Here is an 11957-nt window from a genome sequence, read left to right as displayed (position 1 = left end):
GAAAGATAGCATCACCATTGATTGGACACTATCTTGCATTTCAGTTGTGATGACTGTGGACGGAGTGGCCACCAAGGCGCTTGTGCTTTTTCCTGAAGGCCTCTTCTTTCGAAAAAACTCCCTCTTCCACATCCATACACGCCTTTTTCCAAAAAAGCTCTTTCAGAAAAAGGCTTCTTCCTCGTAGAAAGAGGTTTACCGCTGTCAGAAAAAGCCCTGCATTTTCGACTTTGTCAAAAGAACGCAATTGCAGTGTGGACGTAAGTATAGTTTGTCTGGAAAAACGGCTGTTCTGGAAAAACTCTGCAGCATAGACACTGCACTGCACCCTTAGCTCAAAACAAGCTATGGAATTTGAGCTACACAAATTGCGTAGCTTATTTCGAGTTAATTTCAAAATGGAGAGCTATTCCAAAATGTCCCTTAATCCTTGTGGAATGAGGTTTACAGGAACGTTAGACTAGTGCACCCATTATTTCGAAAGCTATTTCAAAATAATGAGCACGCTGTCAAGACATGGAAAACGCTATTCCGGGATACTGGAAGTATCCCAAAATAGCATCGCTGTCTAGACACACTGTTAGCTACCTTCCTAAATCCTGAAGTGCAAGAAAAATGGCATCTGAAGAAGTGGGTTGTACCCATGAAAGCTCATGATACCATCTATGCGTTTTGTTAGTCTTTAAGACCATTCGCTGTTGTTTATGTTTTACTTCGGTCAGTGCTTCATGATGCACTGCTCTATCTTCACAACTGATGGAGAAGTGCCCAGGTGAGCTGTTGAGCAGATAACGGTTATTTCTCCCCTAGAGTTAATCATGAACACCACATTTTAGACTAAAGTTTTGTCACTGGCTTTCCTGGAAGCAAGATCAGATTCTCCTGGGAGTGAAAGGAAGCGGATCTGCCCCTTTGAGTGGAAAAGAATTAATTCACACCGCATACACAATAAAGCTCCTTTTCATCTTGAAATTTCTTGTGTGCGATCTCTAGCCAGAAAAGAACTTTGTGTGTGAGAGAGATTGGAGGGTAGTGGTTGTTTTTTTTAATATTCAATTTTGGAAAAAGTTAAGAAATGTGACATTTTGTAAAGCCACTCTCAAAACTTTCAAGTCTTCACTGGAAGAGGAGTTCCCTGCTCCTAAACACCTCAGTCTCCTCTATCCTGCTGTCAACAGCTGTGGTGCTTTGTTTCATGCCAAATTAATCTTGAGCATAAAGCATTTCACCTCTGAACCAGAACCTCAATTCTTTAAAAAAAAAAAAAAAAAAAAACCACGAACCCCTCCCATGCCTCAGAATTTGAATTAAGATCCACAGAATTTGCACCCTCCCACCAAAGTTACACACATAGTGAAGTATGTTTTCATCAGAGGCTGTCCGTGTGGTCCTAAAAATCACAGCATGATCTGCAAGACACATGTAACTCTTCAGAGGCCTGCATTAACAGATGTTTTCTGTTAGTTATTTTGACCTAGAGTTTTCTTTTTCTCCTTCCCCACCTCAGTCCTGGCTGCTGGTATCACCTCTCCCTGCCCTCTCCTCCACAGCACAGAACAACAACAAAAAGTCCGCCTCACCCAGTACCAAAACTGTAAACAGACTCACAACTCCACTACTCCTTAATCAATCAGACCCAGCATAGCTATTTTCCACCTCTATTGGATTCCTTCCTCCTGAAGTTTTAAGGCAATAGTGCTGCTATTGGTGGGTTGCTAATTTTTAAAATATGTTGCACAATTATATGTTTCAAGACATTTTATAGACAGAAGGTCCCAATTCAGGAAAGTATCATTATTTGAAGCAATAGTTAAGCACACAGTGAACTTTAGGCCTGCGCTCAAATTCCACTCAAGTCAATGAGACTAACATAGGTGTGTAATTTTAAACACTGACTTATGCGTTAGCCTGAAAACGACTAGACATTAGCACATGCCTAAGTGTTTTCCTGAATCCTGGCCTAAGAATGTCCCTAACTTTTTGAAGACTGCAGTCCTTCCTTTTTATACATATAAGTTATAACTAACTTTAATCACACAAGTATGTGACTAGGCATGTCCGTAAGGTTACTCACATGCCTAAATACCTGCAAGCTCAGGGATAAAGTAAAAGAGAGAAGTCACAGGGCATCAAGGGTGGCTGTGGGAAAAAAAATGTGTAGTGGTGTTATATAAATAATCCAAACGACTGGTTTTTCTAGAGGATCAGACTCCCTTAAAATTATTTAAAATCATTCTCCTTAAAAAAAAAAAAAAGCCTGGTAAAAAACCTCATGCTGCCCTGCTGAGAAAAAGTTGCAGGTTTTCTTAGGTCTGCTTGCCATGCTTGCTCCAATATTGTCTCTTACACCCTCACTGCTCCTCCGACAAAACACACACACACACACACACACCCACACACACACACACACACAACACCAACCATCTTAGGTGTCATTTTTTTTTAAAAAAAAAAGCTTGTGTATTCAATGTGTACATACAAAAAAAAGGGACACACACAGTGATGCAAACAAAACATTAAAATTGCCATTAAGGGAATTAATTTTAAAGTCACAGAGCATGTTATTCCTGGAAATTGCTTTTATTTAGCAATGATGTTAGCACGACAAGAAGGCAGCTGATATCGAAAGCACAAGAAAGTTCAATATAAACAAGAGGAAAAAGTAGATTAACTGAAATTTAACGAGGGGGAAAAAGTAGATTAACTGAAATTTCAGAGCATTCACACTGAAAACACCCCATTAATTTGTCTGCACAGAAACCCATGAGGGTTTCTTATCTTGACTTTAGTAACTTTTTTGCAACTGAAAATTACATTCCACTGACAACCTGGAAGAAAAAAATAAAGAAGACAAAGCCAATAGTCAGATAACATTTTAATTTTTTTGACGTTTTTCCTGTAAAATGGCTTGTACTTCCACAGGTACAACAGTGAAGAAATAATTTTTGAATCCATTTCACATGGCATATAAAAGATTGGTTTTACAAATATATCTTGAAAATTTAACAACTGGTAACACTGTATAAAGTAAACATAGCCACTTCCCCTTGATACTGGGCTTGCTGTTCAAATGAGAGATTTTTCCTGCAGCTGTATTACAAGACAAGAGCCCATGTAAGGAAACTGATTTAGTAACATGCTTGTTGAAAGTAGAACACAATGCATGTTTTTAGCCATCAGTTACTGGTGATGCAAATACAAAGAATGCAAGGTACTTGGTGATGGTTAACAGCCCATCTGGAAAGTATAAATATGTCCCATAAAAGTAAAGTGATTTGAGAGCTACTGCTTTCTTTAAAGCAACTTCTGTTTGGTATCCCAGCAATTTATACTGTTTCTCTGCTGCTAGCAAAACCAAAGAAGGCATGTCTTCCTCTAAGTAGCAGTGAAAGTAAAATTATACACCCTATGCCCCCATCAATTAGTTAGGAACAGAAGGCCAGATACTGTGGTCTTTTCAAGAACAAAACTAATGCTGAAGTCAATGCAAATTTGCTTGAATAAAGGACCAGAGAATCTGGATAGGAGTTTATTTTGCATAAGGAAGTCAGAAATTGATCCTGAACAAATAGGGTTACCCTCACTTTTCCTAACACCAGCTTTGGGGACTATTTATAATGCAAACCATTATATATTAGAATTAAAGAATCACCAAGAGAGAGAAATCTGTGCCCTTCTTTGCTTCTTTGTGATGAAGCAATCTTTAAAATACCACACGAAGCTGTAAATTGGGTATCAGAGAGAGGAAGATATTTTTAGCTAGAATATTTTAAACTATTTGACTTTTTTAAACGTCTCTATCTCAAGTGCCTCACAACTTCCTTTCCCTTAAGTGTGTCAGATTCAACATCTCTGTGAATCCCCCCCACATGGCACCTGAGACAAGTCATCCACCAAACCAGGGAAGACAAGACTTGACAATGCTCACATGGAGTAAATCAGAGAGAATCAAAAGAAGGCACAAATCTTGTTTTAAAATGCCATTTGCAGCTCTCACCTTTAACATACATAGGAGCTGTAGCAGAGCGGTTCTGTATCAGACAGAGCTTTTTTACCAAGCTGAAATGCATTTCAGGGCCTTCCATTAGCAACGACGATGATTAATTCTTTTTGGCTGCTCTTCTTCACTAGAATTTAATGTCAAGGCTTATCAACTCTGGAGATAAAAGTGGATTTCTCTTTTAGAGCTCTATTTTGAAGAAGTTCCATTTCCCGTAGTACATTTAAGCCTTTAAAATACTGTGGGAAAGGAATTAACTTAGCTGCTGCATCAGCCCCAAACAGAGCTATCAAAGCTCAAACCAAGTCATTACGTTTTGGCTATTTTAGGGTGCTCGCATGTGCACATATATAAAATAATTATATAAAGACACTATGTAGTCTCTCAAAAATAGTGAGTTATTTAAGTACGAAGATTAAGCAGCATTCTACCCACATCCCCTCTGCTTTCTGGCCACGTTCTAAAACAGGATTCTCAAATCAGAATCAGGCATAAAGAACACAAGAATCCTGCTCCCCAATAAAGCAGCAACAAGAATGTCAAGGATTTTTCTTAATGAAGTGAAGATGTGTTGGACTTGCCTATAAAAAGGATTCTCTTCCATTTTTGACTATGCAATAAGTTAAACAATTTTAGAAAAATCAACCAAGAGATGCATGAAAATCAAAATGGTACAATCATGTTCATGTGCTGTTTTGTGTCAGAATCTGTCTGTTACTACTACGGAGCCAGTGTTTTGTTAATGGCTTTCTCCTTTTCTCCACCCACATCTCAAAGAATTTCTTCTCTAACGATCTATGCCAGGCTACTCTGAGGCACAAAGGTACCATTCTTTATCATTAAATACTGAGTCATAATTAATATGAATTACCGTGTTAAAAGGATTTTGCTTTGTTTGGACCACAATTCAAAATCAGGCAACATAATACTGAATCTTCAGTGTAGACCAGTGTTTTTTAAACTGTGTTCCATGGCACACTCTGGAGAACAACAGAATTCAAAATGGCCTCCCTTAAAGGGACAGGTGACTTCCTCCCCCCCTCCCCCCAATAACTTTCCCCCGGCCCTATTTTTCTTTTTGCTCAATAACTTTCCCTCAACCCTATTTTTCTTTTTTGGCTCAATAACTTTTCTGCGGCCTCTTTTTTTCCTCAACAAAAAGTCCTTGGTGGTCCTCGTAAAAAAAATTGTTTGGTATTTCTCTGTCTTAAAACATTTAAGAAACACTGGTGTAGATGTTAGCCCTCTTTGCAAAAAGCTTCCTGAAAAAAGGAGAATGAGAGAGACAAAGAGTACAAAAACTGATAAAGACAAAAAAAAAAAAAAAAGACGAGAAAAATACTTGAGTAGAGTTGTGATTCAAACACCTTTGACTCATTCAAATGAAATGGATGGAGTAACTGGTATTAATATTACTTATGGAATACATTATTGCTGACTTTTGTTTAGGGACACGCAAAGCACTGACGAGTCTAATGGGATGGTCATTTAAATAATGAAAACTTTTTTGTGTCTAAAGACGAACTTTCAGTGAATTCTTTTGTATGTATGTATCAGAGATTCAGAACAAATTTCATTCATTTAGAAAGAAACTGAATTTTCTCCAGTTTAATTCCAGGGTTATGAAAATGGATGGAGGAAGGAAAGAGATTCCCTCTGGCTGCAACTATTGGTCAATGGGAAATTGATGCATACAAATGGACTTCTAGAAGTTGGTTTCACTGGTAAGAGATTATTTTCCTTCTTGCAGCATTTCTTATGCAATTCTGATGCCAATAAAAGAGTTCGGACACAAGTCTTTCAAGGGATACCTCTGCAACTGAAAATCACAGGCCTGAAACTTTAGTCTTGTGTAGTCATGGCAAGATGAGTGTGCAAAACAGCAGCATTTTACACCCACTTTGTACAGGCGTACGTGGCTGGGCAAGGGATGTGTGTGGGCGGGGGAGGGGGGGACATCTGCTCCCACATCTAGATTATAATGGAAAAGGAGGAATGTAAAAAGGCTTGATATGGAAGCACTTTGAAACTTTTATGACTACAATCCATTAACTCTCACAGGGAGACTAAACATCAAGCTTGCCACAATAGTAACTATCTCAAGTGTGTGACACATATTGTAGTCCTGTGAATGCAAAAAAGTTTCAAAATCAAGGGCATACCAACTACCACTGTTAATCCCTACTGCCCAGTGTTAAATCTTGTGACCTTGAGACAACAATGTACATTTCCTGAAAGTCTGATTTCATATCCTCTCATGACAAAAGATCTCTAGCGAACAGACACAGTTCAACAAAATAGGGCAGAATCTGCCTCTCACAGATGAGGTATATGCTAAGTATAACGAATGCTGCAGAACATGGAACCTGAGGAATTTATACTGAAGACAGCCAGGGACGATATACTGTATTTACATCCTTATGTTTATGTCAGAAACCATGGCAAAGAAATGAAACTGAAAGGCATTTTTTTTCTGCCTAGTTGAGTTGTCCTTTGTGTACCATTAACCACAAGCTTGCCTTGTGAAAATAAGGACTTAGAACACAGAATCACACAAGAATCTCATTGAAAAGGCACTAGGAAGAAGTGTATAGTTTAGACTAACAAGATCTGTCCCAATTCCAATCAGTAAATGGGACAAACAAACTGTACAATTTGAGATTTGTAAAGGGAAAGCTGCAGAACAAACACTACTTTTTACAGCAAAATAAAAATAAAGTTTAAAAGAGCAGTAAAGCTAGTTTCAAATTATTAAAATGAAAAACTTTTTTTAACCCAGCAAAATTATATTAAACAGCAGCAGACAAAATAATATATGCCCCACGACCATAGGCAAGGGACATTTTAAATGTTTATAAGGTTAATTATAAAACAATTTGACAATCAAAATATGAACAGGCCAATTCAAGTATATACACAATATATTAAATCATATAAATTATGTATGTATACAAAGGGCACAAGTATAGCAAATGTCAAGTGATATAGTAATCACTTTAACAGAACAAAGTTTTGGATAATCAGTTTCACCTTTTGAGGATTTTCTCCCAAAGTCTTTCAACCTGGATAGATTGATATCTCAGACACCTAAAATATAGAGAGCAAGATTATTATTATTCTCAACCAAACAACTGAGTGGGATGGTAGATCTCTCATGAAATTCTGATTTAATTATTATTATTTCCCTAATAAACGCCTATCTGTTCTCTTAAAAATCAGGAATTTCAGATTATCTACTGTAGATGAACAATATGCTTTGTTGAATGTATTTTAATTATTACATATGAATTCTGTTTGATTTGCAAACATTTAAAAAAATAGATTCCAGCACTTCTCAAAGCTGCAAGAAAAGATGGCAGTAAGTCAAACAAAAACTACAGTTAAATATAGAAGGATGCGCTCCCTCACAGCATTCTGGCTAGTAGCGTGTAAGAGATCTTTACAAAAAAAATTCCTAGTAGCTTATTTTAAATCAATTTTGATTTCAGAAGACGACAGCATGGCCTTAATCCAGCCAACCCTAAAGCCCTAATGAAGTCAAAAGGGCTAATGGTGTGCTTAAAGTTAAGCATGTGCTTACGATGGCCTTGCTGGATTTAGGCTTATGTACATAAATTCTGTAAAACAGCACCTAAACCTATTTTCTATTGCTGCAGTGCTACCTCTTCATTAATGTATTTCTTAATGGGTTGCTACATCTTAAATTAACCCAGTAGTTCCCAGCATGCAAGGTGAGCAGCAAGAGCAAGCTACATTAAGCAGGAAGAAAGCAAAGGCAGGACTACAAATATACAGAAATTCTCTCTTTAAAAAGGTATAAACAACTTTACATGTGGAAAAGTAATTCAATTTCACAAAATGTAGGTTAAAAAAAAGATCGATCATAGTATATATAATGAACACTGGATATCCACTACACTGAAGGAAAATCAAAGCAAACAGGAATTCCCGTTTCAAGTCATCCTTGATGTCTTTTTGGCCGACTGCATTATACCATAACTGGCAATTTAATAGCATATGTATGCTACAATTTATGCAGCTAACCTTTCTCGAATGATCCAAATTGATAGTTGTGTCTAGTTAACATTCACATTCTATGTTGGCCCACACATTCCATATTAGCTCTTTGAAAAACTATTCAAGTTAGTTATATTGCAAATTAAAGACAAATTACATTCTGTATGTTCCTTCTAGATTTGAAAAGAGTAGGTTTTTAAAGGCTTGTCAAAGTTTAAAAGAAAAAAAATGTCCATTAAAAATTCAAGATTAAAAAAAATCATTAAGACTTTTTTTTTTCTGATCAAGGGTACTAATAAAAATATTATTACAAACATACTACAACTTGACCAAGAAGACTCCATGAATATGCCGCTGATGAGCATGCAACACCACTGATATCTGTCAAGTTCCAGGTATCAATGTATCCCCATTTCATTCCCCATCAGGCCCCTCCCCACCCCTTCCCCAATAATAACAGTATTATAAAAAAGGTAAAATCTAGAATTAGTGGCAAAATCTTCACAGTAATTTGTTAAAGAAAATGTTATGGTGGTCATTTGTAAAATGGCATCAGTCGATTGGACCCTGAAAAATTAGTTTGACGCAGTTATTTTCCCCAGACAGCTGTGTTGCACAAAAAGGGCAGGCAGCATGAAATGCATGAGTACCATGAGGCAGTGGGATTTGAGACCAGTATTTTGCAGATTTCTCAGAGCACACATGTCCACAAGGAGTGAAAGCATAAGTTGGAGGACCAGCATCCACGTAAAACCCTGCCTCGCAACCAAGCCAAAGAGGCACATAGGGACCAACGGTTCTGCACATAGGACACTCGCGCTCATTGGCTTCTGTGTCACTGCGATGTCCCCAGTTGTGATAGCCATGAACATGACCACAACTAAGGTAAGCCCAAGGCTGTTTCTCTTCTACCACATCTTTACGGTTAATGCTGGGAAACGCTAAAGTATTCAGCCCGACAGGACACTGTGGCCTGGCAGCATTTATTTCCTGTCGCAAAGCTTCAATATGTTTCTGAGTTGGTGTGTGAAACAGACCATCCGCTGTTCTCCACAGAAGAGTGGCTCCACACAGGTCAATGAGAGAGCCATCTTGTAAGATGTTGGTCTCATTTTCCACCTAGAAGTAGAATACAGACAAAAGCCTGAGATGCATCTTTTACAGACAACTTAGCGAATTGTGTGAATGATTCCTCTTTCTCAACACATACTCCCTGACTCCCAAAATTCTCTGGTAAAATTCTTAAACTGGTTACAAAAAAACCTATCTGGCAATTATATCCCCCTACCCCCAGCCCTCTGATAGATCTCTCTCCTACCTACCATATCTCTTTCTTTCTTTCTCATTTTCTCACCTTCCTGGCATGGATTTTCTCTGTGGTTGTCTCTGTTCTACTAACAGACAGTTCTGACAGGATCTGGAGAGTTCTCACTCTTTCATTCTGATATGTGTACCGAGTGGTCAGCTGTATCACTCCTTTAGAGCTTTATGGTGCATTTTGCTCCCTTTGTTCTAGTGGGCAAGTTACACATTACATTGCAGATACCAAAGTTAGCCAGATTCACAAATACTTTCGTAAGTTTAATGCTGGAGTATAAAATCAACTGACAGCTAAATCTTAGTCCCTGATTTTCATAAGTGATGAGTACCTATTATTCATACTGAAGTCTATGGATGCTGTAGGGACTTAGCTCTTCTGGAAAAAATCAGTCTCTTGGTGTATACACGGGCATTGCAGATAAACTACATCATAAGATTTATTGTCTACAAATTCTCATTTTCTCTTCTGAATGAAAGCAGGTGATTTGCAGCTTCACTGTAGCTTTCTTTAATTTGTTTTAATGTCACAAACATATAGGCAACTTGTGCTATTGATACTACAATTTAAATGATGAATGCACATTAAAATGTGTGTGTGTGACATGAACTGAGAACAGACATGCTACTCAGGAGAGAGAAGTGCATAATTAACCAGCACCAACTTTACACGTTTGCACAAGATGGAACATCCAGTACTGTCACACCAAATAAATCTCCTGGATATTAAACAGAGAACTTCAGTAAGTGTGGCTGGCAGGAGGAGTGACCACATCTGATATATGAACTTAGCCCAAATTTGTGGATTAAGAACAGTTAATCAACCCTATCAAAATCTAGATAATGATAGGCTAATCAATTAATAAAAGGCAATTTATACTAAGGGCTACAGGTACAAACTTCAGGGAACAGAAGAAAAGTTTATCAAAGGAGGAGTACCTCTATCAGAGAATTCTTTATGAACAGAAAAGGAAAGGGGTTTTGGTACCATGTAATCGTTGCGGATTCAATTTTATGAAGGCAGCCACATAATTCTGTTCACAGCAGTACTAACCAGTGTGCCCTGTAATTTTATTTAAAATAAGAATGCAAGTTGTTTTAGCTGGGGGAGAGGAGACTTACTTATTCTAGAGCCACTTATCTGCAGCACCATGAAAGGTGCTTTGCTAAGAGCATACAACTCTAGCGTCATTGTATTTTTTAATATAATACAGGCACCTACAGCCCAGGATTTGGTATTTTCCCTCTTTATACCAGTTATAAACTAGAATTAAATAAGTCAATCGGTCATTACAAGATATCATTGATATGATATGGTATGATATCATTGGTATTACAGAAACCTGGTGGGATGGGACGCATGATTGGAATGTTGGTATGGAAGGGTACGGCTTGCTCAGGAAGGACAGACAGGGAAAAAAGGGAGGAGGGGTTGCCTTGTATATTAAAAATGTACACACTTGGACTGAAGTGGAGATGAACGTAGGAGATAGCTGTGTAGAGAGTCTCTGGGTTAAGCTAAAAGGGGTAAAAAACGAGGGTGATGTCATGCTAGGAGTCTACTACAGGCCACCTAGTCAGGTGGAAGAGGTGAATGAGGCCTTTTTTAAACAATTAACAAAACTATCCAAAGCCCAAGATTTGGTGGTGATGGGCGACTTCAACTATCCAGACATATGTTGGGAAACTAACACAGCGGGGCACAGGCTATCCAATAAGTTTCTGGACTGCATTGGAGACAACTTTCTGTTTCAGAAGGTTGAAAAAGCTACCAGAGGAGAAGCTGTTCTGGATTTGGTTTTAACAAATAGGGAGGAACTAGTTGAGAACTTGAAAGTGGAAGACAGTATAGGGGACAGTGATCACGAAATAATAGAGTTCATGCTCTTAAGGAAAGGTAGAAGGGAGACCAGCACAATTGAGGTAATGGATTTCAGGAAGGCAGATTTTGATAAGCTCAGAGAACTTGTAGGTAAGGTCCCATGGGAAGCAAGACTGAAGGGAAAAACAACTGAGGAGAGTTGGAAGTATTTCAAAGGGACGTTGTTTAGGGCCCAAAAGCAAACAATTCCGCTGTGTAGGAAAGATAGAAAATATGGCAAAAGACCAGCTTGGCTTAACAAGGAGATCTTGCATGATCTCAAAATAAAAAAGGAGTCGTATAAAAAATGGAAACTAGGACAAATAACAAAGGATGAATATAGGCAAGCAACACGGGAATGCAGGGGCAAGATTAGAAAGGCAAAGGCACAAAATGAGATCAAACTAGCTACAGGCATAAAGGGAAACAAGAAGACCTTTTATAAATACATTTGTTACCCACCAACTCTGTGATTCTTGGGGAACCAGAACATGGTCGCCTGTCAGCCTTGTGCTCTTGGGGAGTCAGGGAGTGACATTCATGGAAAATCATCCCCCTCCCTCAGGCCTCTGCTAGAATCAAAGACAAAGCAAAGAAAAGGCCAGGGAAGACACACCTAAACTGCTTCAGACAAGGGTGATACAATTAAGGAAACACCCCAGCCTCATTTACATTAAAGATGGAACAGAGGGACATCTCATTAGCATACAGAATGGAGAGCAGCTCTTCCAAGGCAGGAACCACACTGAACTATGGGACACC

General features: G+C 38.3%; 1 protein-coding gene across 1 annotated transcript in view; it reads right to left on the bottom strand.

Moving 5' to 3' along the window:
• Window positions 1-2860: 2860 nt before the first annotated feature.
• Window positions 2861-11957, bottom strand: part of PELI2 (pellino E3 ubiquitin protein ligase family member 2) — a 118606-nt gene continuing 109509 nt past the window's right edge. Inside the window, exon 6 of the mRNA XM_075926281.2 lies at window positions 2861-9136. Coding sequence (XP_075782396.1) covers window positions 8570-9136 — 567 coding nt within the window. The 3' untranslated portion in view covers window positions 2861-8569. The remainder of the gene's footprint in view (window positions 9137-11957) is intronic.

This window comes from Pelodiscus sinensis, chromosome 5, assembly GCF_052426305.1.
Source record: "Pelodiscus sinensis isolate ZL-2025 chromosome 5, ASM5242630v1, whole genome shotgun sequence".
Lineage (NCBI taxonomy): Eukaryota > Metazoa > Chordata > Testudines > Trionychidae > Pelodiscus > Pelodiscus sinensis.
Note: the sequence above shows the minus strand (reverse complement) of the source record. Positions and strands in the feature narration are given on the sequence as shown.